Source organism: Equus przewalskii, chromosome 3 (genome assembly GCF_037783145.1).
Source record: "Equus przewalskii isolate Varuska chromosome 3, EquPr2, whole genome shotgun sequence".
Taxonomy (NCBI): Eukaryota; Metazoa; Chordata; class Mammalia; order Perissodactyla; family Equidae; genus Equus; species Equus przewalskii.
Window position 1 is genome coordinate 60,234,899 of NC_091833.1, and position 23,426 is coordinate 60,258,324.

The window sequence follows — 23,426 nt, forward strand, 5'->3', positions numbered from 1 at the left end:
TGGGGGGTGGGGTGGGGAAGAAATCCAAGCAGCAATATCAAGTAAGTATTTGAAGACACAATTGAGCTTCAGTGGAGAGGTCTGGGTTGGGCAGATACATTCATGATCAAGAAATGATGTAGCATGGGCTGGTCCCGTGGCCGAGTGGTTAAGTTCGCGCGCTCCGCAGCAGGCGGCCCAGTGTTTCGTTGGTTCGAATCCTGGGCGTGGACATGGCACTGCTCATCAAGCCATGCTGAGGCAGCGTCCCACATGCCACAACTAGAAGGACCAACAACAAAGAATATACAACTATGTACTGGGGGGCTTTGGGGAGGAAAAGGAAAAAAATAAAATCTTTAAAAAAAAAAAAAAGAAGTGATGTAGCATCGCTAACACAGATAAAGGTAATTTCTCTTTACGTACAGAACAGCTAGGGTGTGGAGTAGTCAAATAGTTTCCTGAGAGGCAATACAGTTTTAGGGAAGAAGCTCACAAAAGTTTTCGAGTCAGACAAATTAAACTCATATTTGTCCACTTAGTAGCCACATTACTTTGGGCAGACAGCCTAATTATATCAAGCCTCAGTTTCGTTATTTGCAAAATAAGTACAATTCTTTCACATAGGGTTTTCTTTGAGGAAAGGCACAGTGTTTGGTAAATGATAAGTGCTCAACAGATAGTAATATCCGGCTCCTCATCATTCCTAAGACAGGGTTTCTCAACCTTGCCACTACTGACATTGATATTGTTGTGAGAGTCTCCCTCTGCATTGTAGGATGTCTAGCAGCATCCCTGGCCTTTACCCACAAGATGCTAGTTGTAATCCCTTACTTCCCCTCAGTTGTGACAAGCAAAAATGTCTCCAGATGTTGTCAATTGTCCTTCAGGTGGTGAGAGGAGCCAAACCGCCCTCAGTTGAGAACCACAGTCCTAAGATTTACGACATAAACTATATGTATATGTATTATCAAGGTTTTTAAGTTATACAGAACATAATCTTCTTTTGATGATTCTGAAAAAATTTCAGATTCTTGTAAGTTACCATTAACGAGTATTATCACCAGGATGCAAAAGATGTAAAAAAAATCCCACCTGTATATATATATGTATTGTATGATATTCCAAGAGACACGCTTGTCTGTAAACAAGCTCTGTTGATATTTTACCTTATATTTATCTCTTTCTCATAAAAATTACATGCAATGTACCAAAAAAGCAGTTATTTGAGTTTATGATTGTTTGAGTGCTAAAAATAAATGTTGCATATTTTTTAACATTAGCAAACTATTAATTTTTTGCCCTTTCAGTTTGATTTCTCAGATTAACGGTGGCTTCAGAATTGTTTACGAAAGTAGTCACTGTTTCCACTTGAGGAAAAACAGGTAGAAGAGGGATGAAGGGATGAAAAACACTACATTTGAAAGCTATCATCATGTTACTGCACAATCATTGATACGTCCAGAGTATTAAAGTGGCAGCCACTAATAGTACCCAGGAAGCCGAATACTCAAACGTAACTAGAGTGCACTCAAGGGATATTCTCTCTCATGGATCTGCTTGAAGGATTTCCTGTTGTTCCTTTGGGAGCTGATAAAATTCGGTGCCCTGATTATTCACACACCTCTGAAAGTAAGATTTTACATAGTAAACTGTGATTTTCAAAGCTCAAAGGTGAATTTATCTATGAATGGAGTTGAAAAAGAAACTTGAACCAGGTAAGTAGCAAGAATGGCACACCTTCCACATTTTTATTTGCAAGTTGACGTAATGATAGAAAGGAAAATCACCAAAAAACTGGAAAAGATGTGAGAATTTGAGAACTGATAAAATGTTTTGAAAATTTCCATCATTGGAATCAGTTATGAATAGGAGCCCCAATTCTCACAGTATGGTAAATGCCATGTATCCAATAAAACATCCTAAGACTCAGTGGGCTAATGAGCGTTTCTTGTTTTAAGCCACTCCAGAACCCTAACAAACCATGACTGTGTGGAAAATGGTACCAGGAACAAATATCTAGTCAAATTCTAATGAAATTCTATAGATAGAAAATCAGATAAAGAAAACTGTACAAAAAGCAGCTTACAGGGAACACGTGTCAAGTGAATAGCTCTCCAAATACATGAGAAATCTATGTTGAAAAGGCAAGTAACTTATAATCTCTCCCTAAGAATCATCTCCCTCTAGAAATCATGATCACGGCAATGTGATGACCTAATGATGAATGCTTTGTAGAGCTATTTTCCATTTGCATACATTCATATTTGTTGCATGAGACAACACTAGGGTATATAAATAATAAAATAATGCTTCTGAGGTGTTTATTGCATAATAGTTTTTATTTGAGTGGTATGGATATAGTATATAAACTCAAATAAAGGGGCAAGACAGTAATGTACGTCAGTGAAGGAGGCTGGGTGTAAGACAATAGGGGGGATGGAGAGTATATATGCACTATCTAAGGGAAGCAGCTGTAGCAGACTGCTGCCATGTGGGAAGGTCATCAGTCTTCAGGTTTTTTTTTCCCCCTGTGGAAGATTTGCCTTGAGCTAACATCTGTTGCCAATCACCCTCTATTTTTTTTATATGTGGGACACTGCCCCAGTGTGGCTGATGAATGGAGTAGGTCCATGCCTGGGATGTGAACCCATAAACCCAGGCTGCTGAAGCGGAGCACGTGGAACCTTAACCACTCAGCCACGAGGCTGGGTCCTTCAGTTTTGTTTTTTTTTTTTAAACTGAGCTGATACTGGTTTATAACGTTATATAAGTTTCATATGTACAACATTATAATTTGACTTCTGTATACACTACAGTGTGTTTACCACCAGAACTGAGTTTCCATCCATCACCATGAAATTGACCCCTTTACCCATTTCGTCCTCCTCTCATCCTCCTTCCCCTCTGGTAACCACCAATCTGTTCCCATATTTATGTGTTCGTTTTTGTTTTGTCGTGTTTGTTCCTTTATTAATTTGTTTATTTTTGAGAAAGATTAGCCCTAAGCTAACACCTGCTGCCAATCCTCCTCCTTTTCCTGAGGAAGACTGGCCCTGAGCTAACATCTTTGCCCGTCTTCCTCTATTTATATGTTGGACGCCCCCACAGCATGGCTTGACAGGTGGTGCGTAGGTCTGCACCCGGGATCCAAACCAGTGAACCCTGGGCTGCTGAAGTGGAACATGCAAACTTAACCGCTATGCCACTGGGCTGGGCTCCTATTATTTATTTTTTATATTCCACATACAAGTGAAATCATATGGCAATTGTCTCTCTCCCTCTGACTTATTTCACTTAGCATAATACCCTCAAGGTCCATCTATATTGCTGCAAATGGCAAGATTTCATCTTTTTTTATGTCTGAGTAATATTCTATTGTATATGTATACCACATCTTCTTTATCCATTCATCCATCAATGGGTTCCTAGGTTATTTCCATATCTTGGCTATTGTAAATAATGTTGCAACAAACATAGGGGTGCGTATATCTTTTCAAATTAGTGTTTTCGTGTTCTTTGGATAAATACCCAGAAGTAGAATGGTTACATCATATGGTAGTTGTATTTTTAATTTTTTGAGGAATCTCCATATTGTTTTCCACAGTGGCTGCACCAAATTACATTCCAACCAGAAGTGTAAGAGTGTTCTCTTTTCTCCATATCCTCTCTGTTATGTCTTTTAAGAACAGCCATTCTGATGGACATGAAGTGATATCTAACTGTGGTTTTGATTTGCATTCCCCTAATATTAGTGACGTTGAACATCTTTTCATGTGCCTGTTGGCCAACTGTGTATCTTCTTTGGAAAAATGTCTGTTTGGATCCTCTGCCAATTTTTTAATCAAGTTGTTTTTTCTGCTGTGTTCTATGAGTTCTTTATGTATTTTGGATATTAACCCCTTATTGGACACATGATTTGTAAATATCTTCTCCCAGTTGGTAGGTTGTCTTCTCATTTTGTTGTATACAGAAGGTTTTTAGTCTGGTGTAGTCCCATTTGTTTATTTTTTCTTTTGTTTCCATTGCCTGAAGACATATTCAAAAGGATACTGCTAAGACCAATGTCAAAGAACGTAATGCCAATATTTTCTTCTAGGAGTTTATGGTTTTAGGTCTTACATTGAAGTCTTTAATCCATTTTGAGTTAGTTTTTGTGTATGGTGTAAGATAGTGGTCTACTTTCACTCTTTTGAATGCGGCTCTCCAGTTTTCCCAACACCACTTACTGAAGAGACTTTCCTTTCTCTATTGTTTATTTGCTCCTTTGTGGAAAATTAGCTGTCCATAAATGTGTGGGTTTATTTCTGGGCTCTCAATTCTGTTCCACTGATCTGTGTGTGTGTTTTTCTGTCTGTACCACACTGTTTTGATTACCATTGCTTTGTTGTATATTTTGAAATCCAGAAATGCGATACCTCCAGCTTTTTTTCCGCAGGATTGCTTTGACTGTTCAGTCTTTTGTGGTTCCACATAAATTTCAGGATTCTTTGCTCTATTTGCATGAAAAATATTGTTCAGAATTGGATAGGGATTCCACTGAATCTGTAGATTGCTTTAAATAATAGGAACATTTTAGCCATGTTAATTGTTCCAACCCATGAGCATGGTATATCTTTCCATTTCTTTGTGTCTTCAATTTCTTTCAACAGTGTCCCATAGTTTTCAGTGTATACGTCATTCACCTCGTTGGGTAAATTTATTCCTAGGTATTTTATTGTTTTTGTTGCAATTGTAAATGAGAGTGTATTCTTGATTTCTCTTTCTGCTAGTTCATTGTTAGTGCATAGAAACGCAACTGCTTTTTTGGTTGTACTCTGCAACTTTATTGTATTCGTTTATTATTTCTAATTTTTTTTGGTGGATTCTTTAGGGTTTTCTATATAAAAACTCATGTCATCCATAAACAGTGACAGTTTTATTTCTTCCTTTCCAACCTGGATACATTTTATTTCTTTTTCTTGCCTAATTGCTCTGGCTAGGATTTCCAATACTATGTTGAATATGAGTTGTGAGAGTGGGCATCCTTATCTTGCTCCTGATTTTAGGAAGACAGCTTTCAGTTTTCACCAGTGAGTATGATGTTAGCTGTGGGTTGTCATATTTGGCCTTTGTTGCATTGAGGTGTTTTTCTTCAATACTCATTTTATTGAGTTATTATCATAAACAGACGCTGAATTTTCTCAAATGCTTTCCCTGCATCTACTGAAATGGTCATGTGATTTTTCTTCTTCATTTTGTTAATGTGCTGCATCACACCAATTTTTGGATGTTGAACCATTCTTGCATCCCTGGAATAAATCACACTTGATCATGGTGTACAATCCTTTTAATGTATTGTGTATTTGATTTGCTAATACAGCACGATTTGAACCTGTTTGTCAGCAATACTGGCTTGTAATTTTCATCTTTTGTTTTGTCCTTGTCTGGTTTTGTCTTTGTAAAATGAATTAGGAAGCGTCTCGTCCTCTTCAGTATTTTGGAAGAGTTTGGGAAGGGCAGGCATTAAATCTTCCCTGAATGTTTGGTAGAATTCACTACACAAGCCATCTGGTCCTGGACTTTTATTTTTTGGGAGGTTTTTGATTACAGTTTCACTCTCCTGACTCTAGTGATTGATCTTTCAGATTCTCTATTTCGTCTTGACTCAGTTTTGGAAGGCTGAATGATTCTAGAAATTCATCCATTTCTTCTAGGTTATCAACCTGTTGGCATGTAGCTTTTCACAGTATTCTCTTATAATCCTTTGATTTTCTGTGGTATCCATTGTACTTTCTCCTCTTTCCTTTCTGTTTTCATTTATTTGAGCCTTCTCTCTTTTTTTCTTATAAAAGTCTAGCTAAAGGTTTGGCAATTTTGTTTATCCTTTCAAAGAACCAGAGCTTAGTTTCATCAACTGGTTTTTTTTTTTTTTTTTTTGTCTTTTTAGTCTCTATTTCATTTATTTCCACTGATTTTTATTATTTCCTCCCTTCTACTGATTTGGGGCTTCATATGTCCCTCTTTTATAGTTCCTTTAGGTGTATCTTAGATTGTTTATTGAAATTTTTCTTGTTTCTCCAAGTGGGCCTGTATTGCCATAAAATTCCCTCTCAGTACCACTTCTGCTGAATTCCATAGACTTTGATATGTTGTGTTTTCATTTTTATTTGCTTCAAAGTATTTTTGATTTCTCCTTTTATTTCTTCATTGATTCAACAGTTGTTCATTAGCATGTTGTTTAGTTTCCACATATCTGTGACTTTTCCAGCTTTCTTCTTGTAAACTGATTCCTAGTTTGTTACCACTGTGGTTGGAAAAGATGCTTGATATGATTTCAGTATTCTTAAATTTACTGAGACTTGTTTTGTTTCCCAACATGTGGTCTATCTTTGAGAATGTTCCATCTGCTCTTGAGAAGAATGTGTATTTTACTGCTTTTGGATGGAATGTTCTCTCTATATACCTATTAAGCCCAATTGGTCTAATGTTTCATTTAAGGCCAATATTTCCTTGTTGACTTTCAGTCTGGATGATCTATCCACTGACATAATTGGGATGTTAAAGTCCCTTACTATTATTGTGTTGCTGTCAATGTCTCAGTTTAGGTCTGTTAATAATTGCTTTATATATTTTGATGCTCCTATGTTATGTACACATATATTAATAAATTTCTTTTTGATGAATTGTCCCCTTTATCCTTACATAACATCCACCTTTATCTCGTTATCTTTTTGCATTGGAGTCTATTTTGTATGACAGAAGTATAGCTACACCTGCTTTCTCTTGGTTGCCATTTGCTTGGAGTATCACCTTCTAGGCCTTCACTTTAAGCCCATGTTTATTCTAGAGCTGAGATGGGTCTCCTGAACCCATATTATTGTACTGTTGGGTCTCATTTTTATTTCATCTGTGTCTCATTTTAGTTCATCTGTGTCTTTGGATTGGTGAATTTAATTCATTTATATTTAGGGTGATAATTGATACAAGAGGAAATAATACTGCCATTTTATCTTTTATTTTCTGGTTGCTCTATAGTTCCATTGTTTCTTTTTCCTTGTGTTTCTGCCTGTCATTTCAGTTTGGTGTTTTTTTGTGATGTGTTTCTGAATTTCCTTTTTTATGTTTTGTGACTGTGTTCCGAATTTTTCTTTTTGTGGTTACCATGAGGTTTGTATGAAAGGTCTCAGAAATAAGATAGTGCTTTTCCTGCTGGTACTGTCTTATCTTCATTTGCCTACGCAGGTTCCGTCCTTTTCCTCTTCCCCTTTTACGTTTCTGTTGTTCCAAATCACCCCTTTTTATGTTGTGAGTTTGTTACCAAATTGAAACAGCTATAGTTATTTTTGAAGCTTTGCACGCCTTTAATCTTTATGCTATAATTGTATAATAACCTATTCTGTTATAGAGCTGTAATTTTTTATTCTATTTATCACCTTACTCAAAGTTTTGTGTACTTTTGCCTTTTTGTTCAGGTATAAAGGCTCCTTCTAACATTTCTTGTAAGGCAAGTCTACCAGTGATGAACTCCCTCAGCTTCTGTTCATCTGAGAAAGCCTTTCGTTCTCCTTCCTATCTGATGGATAACTTTGCTGGATAGGGTACTCTTGGCTAACAGTTTTCATCTTTCGATATTCTGAGCATGTCATTCTATTTTCTCCTGGCCTGTAGAGTTTCCAGGGAATTCTGCTGACAGCCTAAGGGGGGTTCTTTTGTGGGTTACTGTCTTTTTTCCCCTGGCTGTCTTTAAAATTCTTTCTTTATCACTGACCTTGGACAGTTTTAATATAACGTGTCTTTTTGTGTTGGGATAATTAGTGTCCTATCAGTTTCATGGACTTATATATTCAGTTCCTTCTCCAGGCTTGGGAAGTTCTCAGCTATTATTTCTTTAATTAACCTCTTGCTCCCTTCTCCCTTTCCTCTCCTTCTGTGGTACTTATTATCCTTATGTTACTTTATCTAATGGAGTTGGACAGTTCTTCTAGAGATTTTTCATTTTAAAAAAATCTTAGTTCTCTCTTCTCTTCTACCTGAATCATTTCTAGACTTCCATCTATGAGCTTGCTAATTTTCTCTTCCATTATTTCCAATGCTTTCTATTGCACTCTTAATCTCATGTATTGAGTTCTTCAGTTTCAGAATTTCTGTCTGGCTCTCTTTTAGAGTTTCAATCTCTTTGGTAAAGTATTCCTTCTGTTCATTAATTTTATTCCTAAGTTCACTGAACTGTCTTTCTGAGTTTTGTAGCTCACTGAGTTTCTTCATGACAGCTATTTTGAATCGTCTATCAGTTAGATCACAATCTTCCATGACTTTAAGTTTGGTTTCCGGAGAACCGTTATTTTCTTTTTGTGACACTGTGTTACCGTAGTTTTCCATGGTGCTTGCTGCATTGTTCCTCTGCCAGCATATCTGAAGTAGTGAAGACACTTCTTATTTAGGTAAAGCTTTGTTTACTTTGATTCTAACAGTTCAACAGATTGGTAATTAGAGGTCTTTTGTTTTTCAGTAGGTGGTACTATGACACAAGTTTTTGGCTTCTTTTCTTTGAGCTTCCTCTGGCTATATTTGAGAATTGGCACTTCCCACCCTCCACTACCTCTGCCAGAGATGTCACAGTTGCCTTCCTTGTAGCTGTTTGTGACTCTGGAGTTGCTAGTGTCTTGCTGCTGCTGGCGTCACTGCAACTGCTGGAGTCGCTGCTAGGGGCACTGGAATGGGAGGTGCTTCTGCCACATCTGAGGCTGTTGGGTATGCAAGTACGGGGGGCTGGGGTTGTGGGCGCTGCAATGACTGGAGTGACACCGGGTTGTGGGTCCCACTGCCACCACCCAGTTCTCTGTGGCTGGGGATGCTGCTGCTACCAGGTTCCCTGGGGCTGCAGATCACAGCTACGGACTGGAATCATGGGTATTGCCTCCACTGTTGCCTGATTTTACCTCCTCTGTGTGTTCCAATCCACTAATCTTCAGATGTACAAATGTGTAGCTTTCTCCAGTGTCCTGGTGTGTTGGACAGAGGAAGCTTTGTTGAGTTATGGATGTTTTAGTAGTTGTAGATGAAGGAGAGAGACAAAGGGAGAGTCTCATGTCGACATGTTGCTGACATCACTGTCCTCAGATTTTTTTAAAAAAGAGAAGTCTAAATCCAAAACGTGATGTGAAAGCTCTCAATTTGTAATACTGACAAATTATTTAAATTATTTAAAATATTAAGTGGGTCTAAAATCTTGCTTATAAGGCAGACAATGCTCTTGGGCCAAAAGCTGTGACTTCTAGAGAAAAGCTCAAAATAAAAGACAATACATTTGGGAGAATATCAAAACTTGTAAGCTCATATAAAAAGGAAGGAGAAAAAAATGTATACAGGCTTGATGGATTCCTTCTGTGAAATACATATATATATATTTTTCAAGGAATATTAGTTAGCCCTGAGCTAACATCTGCCAATCCTCCTCTTTTTTCTGATGAAGACCGGCCCTGAGCTAACATCCGTGCCCATCTTCCTCTAGTTTATATGCGGGACGCCTGCCACAGCATGGCTTGCCAAATGGTGCCATGTTCACACCCAGGATCCGAACCAGTGAACCCCGGGCCGCCAAAGTGGAACGTGCATACTTAACCGCTGCGCCACTGGGCCGGTCCTGAAATATCTTTTTAAATGTTGAAATGTTTTTACATGGATTAATGCAGACAACTAAGCTGTGGGTTTAAGCCTTGGTTATTATTTCTCAAAATGCAGTACAGTGTGGCACGTTAATAGGAATCTGATGTAACTAAGCACCTGTGCACAAATGTACTTCAATTAAACAAAGCTTAACAGGTGTCTTTACTGAAGGATTCTCAGCACTTACTACAGTAGTGTAAATTTTGTGATGCTTCAGAGGGGGATATAGTATGTTACATTTATTTAACTATGGACTCCTTTTAATACAAAGAAATCTGGGACTTTTGTGCTACACTTTAAGGAATACACATTTAACCCAAGAAAAAGTTTAATTCATTGTTTGCACTGAGCACAACGAATATATGCTATATGCTATACTTATTATAACATGTAAAAGTCAATGACCCTTTACTGTAAGGTAAATAAAAAAACAAAAGAAGAACTAAATGGTCTTTTGTTACTACAGTGAAAATAAACCTAAGACAGGTATATAAAATTAAAGATTACTTTTTAAAAAGCCCTTATATATCTCTGGAAACATTTCAGGCCTATTTAAATCACTGGTTTTAAACTAAATATGTGTATATACATTTATGCAAATATATCTACAGTTGTATTTCTTCCAGAGGTATAAACAATATTCAAAAACCTTCCTGGACCTTCTCTTTAGAACTCCACTTAAGTTCATAATCCATATTATAGAGGACAAATCTGCTTTATAGAAAGAGATGTTCTAATGACAGTAGTCCTAACTCAGAGTGAGAGAATATCAAGTAATCTTCTTTTACACCATGGCCAATTAGTTAAACAAGTACACCTATATTTTTTTGACATTTGTCTGCATCCTCTATAAAGTAGTTATGTAAATTATAAGATTTAATAAAGAATCTAGTCAGAAAAATGGCCACAACTTATTACATCAGAAATCTATGGAATACTTAAAAAAATATACAGAATCTTTCAAAAAAAATACTGTTATCCTATTTACTAGAGGATACTATAAGTTAGATGATCTCTTGGGCTTCCATTTTCTCATTTTTAGAAAAGAGAAAAATACCACCTAACTCACAGGCTGCTATGAAGATCAAATAAGATAATGGACATAAAAACACTGTAAATTTTAAAGCTCTAGACAAATAGGATGAAACAATAACAGAAATAACAACTACTGATCTGTACTACTCAACAAAGAAAATAACTTCTTGTCACAAAAGTCAAGCCACAATGCTCGGGTATTTTCTGCTTTCAAACAAGGGGTTCAATGTCACAAAAGGTAATGCTATACACTTTAATAAGTTAGTTTCTTTTGTTAGTTTTTAGTTACATATAGGCAACTTTGTTATGTGCCATTTTAAACCTACTTTACATAAGGATATTCTGTTCCTTATTTTAAACAGTTAAGGATCTCAGGAAAAATGGTAAAATTAAATAAAATAAAACTTGGTTACTCTAATTATGAGGAAAAGAAATACCAATGTCAAATGTAACTGGAACTTGAAACAGACTACAAGAAAAAAGAAAGACAATATTGGTGAGTTCTATGAATTAATATAAAAATGTCAACAACCAGACATTATTGTACATGATTTTAAAGGGACAATATCAACATATAAGTATTCTCCAAACTGGAATACCTTCCAGTTCTTATTGAATGTTGGTAAAATTTATATGTATAAATATGTGCGTGTACATATTCAAATATTATTTTTATTTTTTAAGATTTTATTTTTCCTTTTTCTTTGCAAAGCCCCCTGGTACGTAGTTGTATATTTTAGTTGTGAGTCCTTCTAGTTGTGTGGCATGTGGGATGCTGCCTCAGCACAGCCTGACGAGCGGTGCCATGTCCGCGCCCAGGATCTGAAGCCGCGAAACCCTGGGTAGCTGCAGCAGAGTGCGAGAACTTAACTACTCAGCCACAGGGCCGGCCCCTATTTTTATTTTTAAATTAACCACCTCAAAAATTTTTTTCCAGGAAGTACACAGAAAGTAATTTGAATAGATTGCCCTTTCAGAGAAAAATTTTTAATTTTGTTAAAAGACACACTAGAATATTTTTTGTGTTCTGGACAACAGATTTAGTAGTAACAGAAATAATAAATAGCAATATAAGATTATCAAATATTCCTCTTTAAATAAGGAATTATTATACAGTGAAACAAATCTCAAGATTTTTTTACCAGCCAGATGAAACATCACTTGACAGTGTCCTTTTATATTATCAGAAATTATGCCTAAAAGCATCATGCATATGTAAACGCAATCTTTTACCTTCAACATCATCTGAAAAGGTAGACAAAAATAAATACATAAAAAGTGGGTGATAAAGACAACAGCTTCTTATGTAGTGGTGTTCACAATAAAATAAATAAGAGCTTAAAAATGTCAAATAAGCAATATAATCTCTTGGAAGAAGAGATTCATATTCATTTTACTCAAATACCTGAGATCCTAAAAGAGATATAGCATATGCTATATATTCAAGATTGAGACAGATTTATCAATAAGTTAAAGGTTTATAAAATATCTCCAAGGTAAAGAACTCTAAAATGAAGTTCATTATGTCAGCTAAGAATTACCTTTAGATGAAGCAGTAGAAGGAAAGTATCATTAATAGAACTGAAGGACATGTTTCTCAATATCTAGATTTTTTTTTAATGACTTTTCCAGGCTAAGTAAATTTTCAGAAGAAGGTTTAAGTTCCTATTTTAATCTTCCTAGAAAAAATGATTCTACCACTGTTTCTCCAAAGGATCATTTTTCCTGTTTTATCCAAAGGATCAGTTTTTGGATGCTGAATTAAAAATAAAGAGCTGAAATATATACAGAGAAACAAAAAACTGGACTCTAAACATGACTATATTATAAATTTAAAACAAAGGAAAACTGCCTAACTAAAAATTATTGCTGCTATATAATTTTTTGAAACACAAAAATTATCTATTACAAACCAACTAGAAAAAGAGCTAAATTTCTCATCTGAAACAACTAAGGAAAAAAAGTTTTCCTTTAATGTGTTCTAACAAGTGTGTTGCACCTAATTTTCTCTTCTGAGAACTAACTAGGAAAATAAGTATCTTTTTCTTCAAAGTGTGTTCTTGTCTGTATTGTATTTAAGTATTGCTATGCTGACTGACAGCCTCTTTTTCCATGGGTACCAAATTATGTTTGTTAAAGATTTCTCACCCCTGAGAACTAAACAGTTAAATTTTAAGCTAGATATCAGAAAGAAAGAAAATTTTAAGACAAGGATATTTAAATCTAGGAAACTGACTATTCAATACAACCCAGTTTCAAATGTTCCTATTACTGGTATTCCTTGAAGCTAATGTCTACATATATTTCTGCTCTGCTTTTATTTAAATAAAATATGTGGAAAGTCAATATCATCTACATTTCTTTATGATTTGTCTACTCAGTTTTGAAAGATTCTATAATTTCAGTTTTAATTAGACTTATAAAATACACAAATATGTCCATTCTTCAATTGTCCAGAATAATGAAACGATTGTCTCCCTAATGATATAAGGAACACACACTTCAACAGTATTATGAAATGCTACTCAATGCATGCTTTTACAATATGTAAAACACACATACAGACTTCCAGTCAAACATTTCATGTACCAACAATAAAATAAATTAAGTAAATGACAGACTACTTTTTAAGTACGCAAGTAATGTGAAACAAAAAAGAAAAAGAAGGATATACCAAAGAAATGTGTGATTTCAAACTGGTTCATATCATTTCACACTAAACAGACCTACGTTTTTTTTCTGTTTTTGTTTTTTGCTGAGGAAGATTCACCCTGAGCTAACATCTGTCCCAATGTTTCCTCTATTTTATAGGTTGGTTGCTGCCACAGCATGGCTGACAAGTGGTGTAGGTCCGTGCCTGTGACCTGAACCTGCAAACCAGGGCCACTGAAGTAGAGTGTGCCAAACTTAACCACTACGCCACAGGGCTGGTCCCCTAAACAGACTTAATGTAAAGAAAACTTTCTAAATTTAATACACTGTCCTTTAGAAATTAACATAAATCATATGTTCAAAGTTTAAGTATTAGGAAAAAACCTTCTACTTCATATTGCTCACCAGATAACATATAAATAAAATAGTTTGAATTTTCAATCAATAGCCGAAAATGACTATTTAATCCAGAGGTTATTAATATTCATATTGCTTCACTAAAACCAAATACAAAGACAGGGAAAAATATTTTTTAAAGAAGAATCTCATTCTATCTCCAAATCACACACAAAGCAATCATCTTAAAGATTACTGATAGACAAAAGGTAAAAAAAAAAAAAAAAAACCTTATAAATTTGTAAAATAAACTCTAGATTAAAATCAGCAAAATTGGAACAATCCAGTTAATCTTATGTACAGAAAACACAGCAAAATAAACTTACCTACTTCTTCTTCTTCATCATTAGATATTATATTATATAATGTGTCCAAAGCATAACCTATTATTTCAGAATCCGAACTGAAAAAAAAAGAATTATTACACTTATACACTGCTAGTTAGAATGTAAACTGTTACGACCATTTTTAGACAGTTGTTTAGCAAGACTGAATAAAACATTAATTCCATTTCTAAAAACCTACCCTAAGAAAAAATTAGTGCAAACTGTAAAGAATGTGTAAAGTTTTATTTACAACAGAGAAAAATTAGAAGCAACCCAAATGTCTAATACTAAAAAAATAGTATGGTAAATCCATACATATAACAGCAATAAAAAATGTATTTTCAAATAATGTTTAAAGACATGGTGATTAAAACACCCCTGGATTTAATGCCAGTAGGAAAAAACTGAATATAAAAATTAATGTACAGAATGATCCCATCTAGCAAAAAATACATATACATTTGTGTGTGTGTCTATATATACTAACAAACAAACCTATAAATAAATTTGTAAAATAAATTCAACTTTAAAATCAGCAAAATTAGTACAACCCTGGTTATTTTATGGGGGTGTGTGTACATGTTTATATATGTTTTGTGATACATACATATTTAATGTCTATATAACATATGTAATGCTGTAATACAATAGTGTTATCTCTAGTTGAACTACTAGGGTTTGTTTCCCTGTTCTATACTTAATTTTCTGAGAGAAAACAAAACAAAACAAAAAAACCCTTATGGTAAACACACACTATTTATAATATCAGAAAGTATAAGATTTTGTAGTTGCTGATAAGCAGACAAATTTTGAAAGCATGATGAGTGATGATGGCATTTAGAGTGGAAAGCAAGAGTGAGATACAGGTCACAAAGACTCAGTGAATACAAAGAAGTGATTAGGAGTGATAGATGAAAGCAAAGATGAGGGACAAAGTAGGTCACAACCACAGGATGTAAATCTCAAATGAAGTGGACTTTAAAATTTACTAGTATTTATCATTCTGTTTTTGAGAGATTTTGAGGGGCATCTTTTAAGAGACTATTGAAAAACTAGGAATAGAAGGGAACTTCCTTAAAATGTTAAAGGGAATCTATGAAAATCCCACAACGAACTTTCTATGTAATAGTGAAAGACTGAATGCTTTACCCCTAAGATCAGGAACAAGATAGTGATGTCCTGTCTAGCCACCTCTATCCAGTACTAAACTGGGGGTTCTAGCTAGAGCAAGTAGGCAAGAAAAGGAAATAAAAGGCACACAGATTGGAAAGGAAGAAGTAAAACTACACCCATTCACAGATGACATGATCTTGTACATAGAAAATACTAAGGAATTCACTAAACAACTTTTAGAACTAGTAAACAAAGTCAGCAAAGTTGAAGGATACATGCTCACTAGAAAAAGTCAATTGTATTTCTGTCTATTAGCAACGAACAATCAGAAAGTAAAATTAAGACAATTTCATTTAAATAACATAAAAAAGATTAAAATACTCTGGAATAAATTTTACTGAAGAAGTACAAGACTTGTACACTGAAAACTACAAAACACTGTTGAAAGAAATTGCCCAAAACTCAAATAAATGAAAAGATATTCCGCATTCATGAAGAGGAAGATGTAATATTGTTAACATGGTATTATACTCCAACTTGATTTACAGATTCAGACAATCCCTATAAAGATCCTAGTTGCCATTTCTGCAGAAATCGACAAGTTCATTGTAAATGTGTATGGGAATGCAAGAGATCCAGAATAGCCAAAACAATCTTGAAAAAGAACAAAGCTAAAGGATTCACATTTCCCTATTTCAATACTTACTACAAAATTATGGTATTCAAGACCGTACGGCACTGGCATAAGGACAGACATATAGATCAAAAGAATAGAGAACCTAAAATTAAAGCCTAACATTTATTTCAGTGGATTTTTGGCAAGGATGCAAAGACCACTCAATGGGGAAAGACCAGTCTCTTCAACAACTGGTGCTGGGACAACTAGAACTCCACATGCAAAAGAATGAAGTTGGGGGGCTGGCCCTGTGGCCGAGTGGTTAAGTTCACGCGCTCTGCTGCAGGCAGCCCAGTGTTTCGTTGGTTCGAATCCTGGGCGTAGACATGGTACTGCTCATCAAACCACACTGAGGCAGCGTCCCACATGCCACAACTAGAAGGACCCACAACGAAGAATATACCACTATGTACCGGAGGGCTTTGGGGAGAAAAAGGAAAAAAAATTAAATCTTTAAAGAAAAAAAAAAAAGAGAATGAAGTTGGACTCCTACTTCACACCATATACAAAAATTAACTCAAAATGGATATAAGACCTAAATGTAAGGAGCTAAAGCTATAAAACTCCTAGAAGAGAACACATGCACAAATCTTCAAAACCCTGGATTAGGTAATGGTTTTGTAGATATGACACCAAATAAGCAAGAAAAGATAAAAATGTTGGACTTTGTCAAAATTAAAAACTTTTGTGTTTCAAAGACACTCTCAAGAAAGTGAAAAAACAACCCAAAGAATGGGAGAAAATATTTATAAATCATATATCTCATAAGGGATTTGCATGCAGAATATAGACAATTCAATGATAAAAAGACAAGTAATCCAATTAAAAATGGGCAAAGGATTTGAGCAGAGCTCCAAAAAAGGTATAAAAATGGTCAATAAGTACATGAAAAGATGCTCAACATCATTAGTCATTAGGGAAATGCAAATCAAACTCACAATAAGATACCAAGTTACACCCACTAGGATAGCCATTTCATAAAAAAGGGACAATAACAAGTGTTGGTGAGGAGAAATTAGACCTTCATACACCGCTGGTGGAAATGTAAAATGGTACAGCCTCTGTGGAAAAGAGTTTGGCAAGTCCTCAAAAAGTGGAAGACAAAGCTACCACATGACCCAACTACTGCATTCCTATGTATAAAACATATGTTCATACAAAAACTAGTGTACACAAATGTCCATAGCAATATTATTCATGACAGCAGTATTATTCATGAAATATCCCAAATGTTCATCAACTGACAAATGGTTAAACAAAATGTGGTATATCCATACAATGGAATATTATTCAGTCATAAAAAGGGATGAAATACCAATACATGTTACAACATGGATGAACTCTGAAATATTATGCTAAGTGAAAGAAGCCAGACATAAAAGCCTCATATTTATGATTCCATTTATATGAAATGTCCAAAAGTCAAATCCATAGACACAGAAAGTAGATTAGTAGTTGCCAGGCACTGTGGGCAGCAGGGAATAGGGAATGAGAGCTAACGTATACCAGATTTCTTTTGAAGTGATGAAATTTTCTGGAATTAGATAGTGGTGATGGTTCCACAACTTTGGAAATATACTAAACACACTGATGTGTACACTTTGAAAGGGTGAACTTTACGGTGTATAAATTGTATCTCCATTAAAAAAAAAACGAATCAGGTGTCAGGGTTTGAAAACATCAGTGAGAAATAGACAACTTTCAGGCCCTGAGCGTTGGACTTAGGAGAATGAGCAGTCTCTCCTCAAGATGGCTATAAGGGAAGCAGACCCATGGAGAGATGGAGAGTTTTAAGCTGTGCCAAGAAAGGGTACACAGCTCTCTGTGAGGCAGCCAAGGATGAAGGGGATTCAGTGGGAGGATTCTGAGGATGTTAGTTGGATAGGCCAGGAGAAGAAGCATAAAACAGTAATCAAGATGAGAAGTGGAAGGAGATGGCTGCAGAATATAAACCTTTTCATTCAATGAAGTTAAAAACACTCCCAGGATACTTCAGAAATGGAAGACAATAGATAAGTATTGGAGGCAAATGGAAAGGGAATTTAGCACAAGAAAGGGAATGAAACACACAAAGGCTCATAGCAATTTGGCTTTCTTGTCTAAGAGGCACAATAAAACACCCAGCACATGAGTGAAATCACATCATATTTGGCTTTCTCCGTTTGACTTATTTCACTTAGCATAATACCCTCAAGGTCCATCCACGTTGTAAAAACAACAAACACACAGATAGATACAGAGAACAGATTAGTGGTTACCAGAGGAGAAGGGAGTTGGGGAAGGGAAAAGGGATAAAGGGGCACATTTGCACCGTGATGGATGGTAACTAGACTTTTGGTGGTAAATATGATGTAGTCTACACAGAAGTCGAAATATAATGATGTACATCTGAAATTTATATAATGTTATAAACCAATGTTACCTCGATAAAAAAACTAATTAAAAAAAAAGAGAAAACTCTCGCCCAGCAGCCTCTAAATGATAGAATGATTAGTTCACACACTCACAAGCCTATATGGTACACCCTATTTCTAATGTGCCTAGCAACATAGTAAATGTGCAATAAATGTTTTTAAAAATCTATTTCTTAACCTTTATATCAAGAGTATCTACACACTTATTTTCTGCTGTGCACTAAAAACGACAATACAGGCCACTTTACATAAGAGGTAGCATCTTTTTCCTTTTTTTTTTGGTGAGGAAGATTGGCCCTGAGCTAACATCTGTGGTCAATCTTCCTCATTTTTTGCTTGAGGGAGATTGTTGATAAGCTAACATCTGTGCCAATCTTCCTCTATTTTGTATGTGGGACGCCACCACAGGGTGGCTTCAGGAGCAGTGTGTAGGTCTGCACCTGGGATCCGAACCCACAAATCCTGGGCTGCAGAAGCAGAGTGTGTCAACTTAGCCACTATGCCACCGGGCCAGCCTTGCATCCTATTTTTCCTATTGAGAAGTCAGTCATTTCATTATTAGCTTTATAAGACTCAGTGAGAAAATGTACATGTGGACTAAAGATACATGGAATAAAAAAGAAAGATTACATGTTTGTATAATCATCACACTAAAGTTTTTTTAGTCTAGGATCCATTTTCTCTAACTTAGAATGTTGTTTAAAGCAGATAACTAACTTAGGTTACTGCATTAATTTTCTATTGATGCTGTAACAAATTACCACAAACTTAGTGGCTTAAGTAACACAAATATATTATCTTATAGTTCTGGAAGTGAGAAGTCTGAATGGGTCTCACAGGACTAAAATCGAGGTCTCGGTAGGGCTGCCTTCCTTTCTGTAGGCTCTAGGGGAAAATCTGTTTCCTTGCCTTTTCCAGTTCTGGATGGCACCCTTCCTTCATCTTCAAAGTCAGCAACAACAGGACAGGATCCTCTCATAGCACCTCATTCTGACCTCCTCTTTCTGCATTCCTGTTTCACTGTTAAGGAGCCTTGGGATGACACTGGGCCCACCTGGATAATCATAACCTCCTGGATAAGCGCAACCACCCCCTCTCAAAGTCCTTAACTGAATCACATCTGCAAAGTCCTTTTTGCCATCTAAGGTAACATTCATAGGTTGTGGTGATTAGGATGTGAACATCTTTGGAGGGGTCTTTATTCTGCCTACCAGGGTTACCTACTATGGTGTTAATGACAGAGACAGTCCTGACACATCCAATGCATTTATTCAAATGCATCAGAATTAGTTAGCTTTGAAAGGTAGCCAGTGTGGGTTACGCTGTCTGAAAAGAAGAGGAAAGGTTCTAACTGGTATGAACAAGCAGCTGAGCATTGCTGAAATATAACTGAAAAAGAAGCTATGAGGTTAGACAGACAAGCAGTGCTGAAATCTTTAAAAAGCTTTTACGCTTTGCTTTTGTTTGAGGAACTTGGATTTCACGCTGCACTGTGCTGGGGAAATGCATTAAATAGGTGAGTGATAAAGATTTACATTTCAGGCAGATAATTCTTGCAATGTACAGCCTGAATGGAAGGACAAAGAGATCAGAGGCAAAGAATACAATTTGGAGGTAGTGGTGATTTTAAACTATGCCCCAAAACTCTTTGATACAGTCCCCTTCATAGGGGTGGAACCTAATTCTCCTCCTCTTATACAGGCTGTATTTATTAACTTAATTCTACCAAACAGAATGTGGTGGGATTGATGATATATGACTTCTGAGACTGAGTCCTAAAAAGCATTGTGCCTCTCTCTTTGTTTTCTCTCTAGGATTGCCTGCTCTGGGAGAAGCCAGTTGCCATATCATGAGGATGCCCAAACAGCCCTATGGAGAGAGCAACACGGTGACGTACTGAGGCCTCTTGCAACAGCAATGTGAATGAGCAATCTTGGAATCAGATCCCCCAGTCCCAGTCAAGACTTCAGATGACTGCAGTACTGGCTGACATCTTGACTGCAACCTCATGAGAGACCCTGAGCCAGAATCACCCAGTTAAGCCACTTCTGAATTCCCCATCCACTGAAACTGCGAGATAATAAATATTGATTATTTTGAGCCACTAAGTTTTGAGGTGATATGTTATGCAGCAAAGGATAACTAAACAGAGGCTATGAAAAAGATTTAAGAGATTGATATTGGGAGCCAGAACTAAGGCCAACAAAGGAAATCAAGAAAAACTCATGGATTCCAGTTTTTTTGGTTTGGATGGGCAGAATGGCTTAAGGAGAGGGAAGAATTCAGCATGAATCTTCCAGTTTCCTGCTTGAATGGAAAGGTGCTATCAACTGGGATGAACTTGGATCAAAACACAGTTGTAGGGGAATGCCAGGTAGGGGATAATCAGGAACAGGACAACCAGAAATAAATTAACTTTTGAACATTTTGAATTTGAGATACCTGTGAGAGATCCTGACATGGTAGAAATGTCCATCGAGCAGCCAAAGCTTGTAAGATCTATTTAACTAGAGGTAAGATTTGAAAGCTAGCCATGCACAGTTGTTAACTAAAACCAAAGATGCAGATATAATCCCTTAAAGAGAAACTGAAAGAGCTAAAAATAGGCTGAGTGATCTTTCTCTTAAGATAAGCTCAGATTTAACACTTCATTCTATTAGTACAGTTTATTTCTCCGAAAAAGGCAAGCTTGGATAACTGATATTAGCAATTGGATATTAGCTTGGACAACTTTATTTAGCAATTACTTCAGTCCATTTTTATATAACGGAAAATTCTCTACCCTCAGGGTTAGCACATGTGGTTTGCACCTAGTGTCCAATAAATATTTATTGAAATTACAACTGAAAGTAAAAACTTAATAGCCTTAATATGTCAATCATTTCTGGAACAGTGACTCTAAGACAAATTAATAAAAATTTCAAGAAAAATTAGGGAGAAAAATAATCACATAGAGACTTACCGATCTGTTTGTAAAACATGGATAAGATGTTCCATAGCTTGAATACCCACTTCCAAGCGATATTTCTGCAAAAAAGAAAAATGTTAGTAAAGTAACAAATACCCAAATTAATGAACTTACTAATGATAAAGTGTTACAGACCTTAGATAACGATTTGAGAGCACGCACGGCATTTCTTCGATCATCCAGTAAGGTAGATGAAGCTACTCTGTCACAAAGCTTTTGGATCTGTCACAGAAAAATGAAATAGCATTAACAGAATAAAAAGAACAAAAAAGAAACATGAAGTTTTCCCTCAAATTTATACCATCTAATTTTGTGGAAAAAACAACAAATACAATGTCATGGAAATGGTCTTTCACAAATCTAAATAATTACTTAGGTATATTATAATCTCATTACAGAGATCAAACAGATTTTCACAAAGACTTGAAATTAACTTGAAATCACAAAGACTTGATTAAGAGAAATCATTAGTAGAGCTAGAGCTTTCTAAACATGCCTATAATGACTGTCTGAACTAAGAGGTGAGCATAAGCCATAAGAGTTATGATAGAAGATGAGGAGTTATTTAAAAAAATTTTTAATAATTGTTTACATCATGTTCTTACCCTATTTTTGCACTATATGTTTGAACAAGAAAAGTCAGAACTTTTAATTAAAATGTATATCAAAAGTTTTATGTATGCCTCAAAATCTACAAGAATGAAATGTTTCTATTATAAAAGCTTTTAATAAATTTGCAGGAATTAAAATTCAAATTGAACTTTAAAATAAACCTTAGAGTATTATGTACAACAAGAAAAAATTAGAAACAACTTAACTATCCAACAAAATAAGACAAACTAAACAGGGCCGGCCCCGTGGCTGAGTGGTTAAGTTCTCACACTCTGCTTCGGCGGCCCAGGGTTTCGCCAGTTCAAATCCTGGGCACAGTCATGGCACCACTTGTCAAGCCATGCTGAGGTGGCGTCCTACATGCCACAACTAGAAGGACCCACAACTAAAAGTGCACAACTATGTACCAGGGCACTTTAGGAAAAAAAGGAAAAATGAAATCTTAAAAAAAAGGACAAAAAAACTAAATAAACTGTGGTACCTTCTTTGGTGGAATACTATGCAGCTACTGAAAAGAATTAACTGTACTGACATGAAAATACTAGGATTTAATAAAGAGTGAAAAAAAAAGCAAACTGTCAAACCCTATCTAAACTATGAGTCCACTGAAGCAAAAGCGCCAAACTGTGTGAATACATACAATTGCATTAAAAAAGAATTTGGAAACTTAAGACTAGAAAGCTTCTAGAAAAAAGCACAGGAGAAAATCCTTGTGACCTTTAATTATGCAAAGATTTCTCAGGTGCATACTAGGAGCACAATCCACAAAAGAAAAACATAACAAACTGGACTTCATCACTTCTGCTCTTTAAAAGACATATTAAGAAAATGAGGGGCCAGCCCCGTGGCCGAGTGGTTAAGTTTGCGTGCTCCGCTTTGGCGGTCCAGGGTTTTGCCAGTTCGAATCCTGGGCGTGGACATGGCACTGCTCATCAGACCATGCTGAGGCAGCATCCCACATGCCACAACTAGAAGGACCCACAACTAAAATATACAACTATGTACCAGGGAGATTTGGGGAGAAAAAGCAAAAAAAAAAAAAAAAAAGAAAATGAAAAGATAAGCCACAGATGAAAATATTTGGAAAACACCTGATAAAAAACAGTTTTTAAAACCACTATATTCAGGTCCTTTGTAGCTCTAACAGTCAGTTAATATTTTAAGTTATTATTCATTCTTTAATGACAGTTCTAAGATTCTACAAATAAAATATGGGATATCATTCAAACTTTTGCACCCTATGTATCTGAATTAATGGTGTTTAAATACATATACTGTTTCCCAAATTATGTTCTGAAGACTTCTAGTGTCTGAGAAGATATTAATAGATTTCCTATGATCACAGAACCAGTGGGAAAAACAAGGTTATACAAAATTAAACACGTTTCTGCACTGCAGGATTCCTTAAAGTGCTTACTATACTGATTTGCATTTTTTATGCTGTAGATACACTACGATAATCAAGTTCGGCTTTACTTTTTGATTTTATTCACTCTAATTGCTCATGTTGAGAAATTATTTCTACCTTAAACTCTATTTACTTTCATAATAATTATACTGACTTTCCAAAACAGAAATAATTCAACTTTCTCATTATTAAATAACTG

General features: G+C 35.7%; 1 protein-coding gene across 4 annotated transcripts in view; it reads right to left on the bottom strand.

The window, feature by feature from the left end:
• The window catches only part of USO1 (USO1 vesicle transport factor), a 95,894-nt gene that overhangs the window by 48,564 nt on the left and 23,904 nt on the right, over positions 1–23,426 (bottom strand). For all 4 annotated transcript variants that reach the window (XR_011538671.1, XR_011538670.1, XM_070614630.1 and 1 more), the window contains exons 2-4: positions 21,343–21,429; positions 21,202–21,266; positions 14,037–14,113 (exon numbers count right to left, since the gene is read on the bottom strand). Coding sequence is in view for 2 of the 4 variants with exons in the window: in XM_070614630.1 (XP_070470731.1) it covers positions 14,037–14,113; positions 21,202–21,266; positions 21,343–21,429 (229 nt within the window). In the remaining 2 variants the exon portion in view is untranslated. The remainder of the gene's footprint in view (positions 1–14,036; positions 14,114–21,201; positions 21,267–21,342; positions 21,430–23,426) is intronic.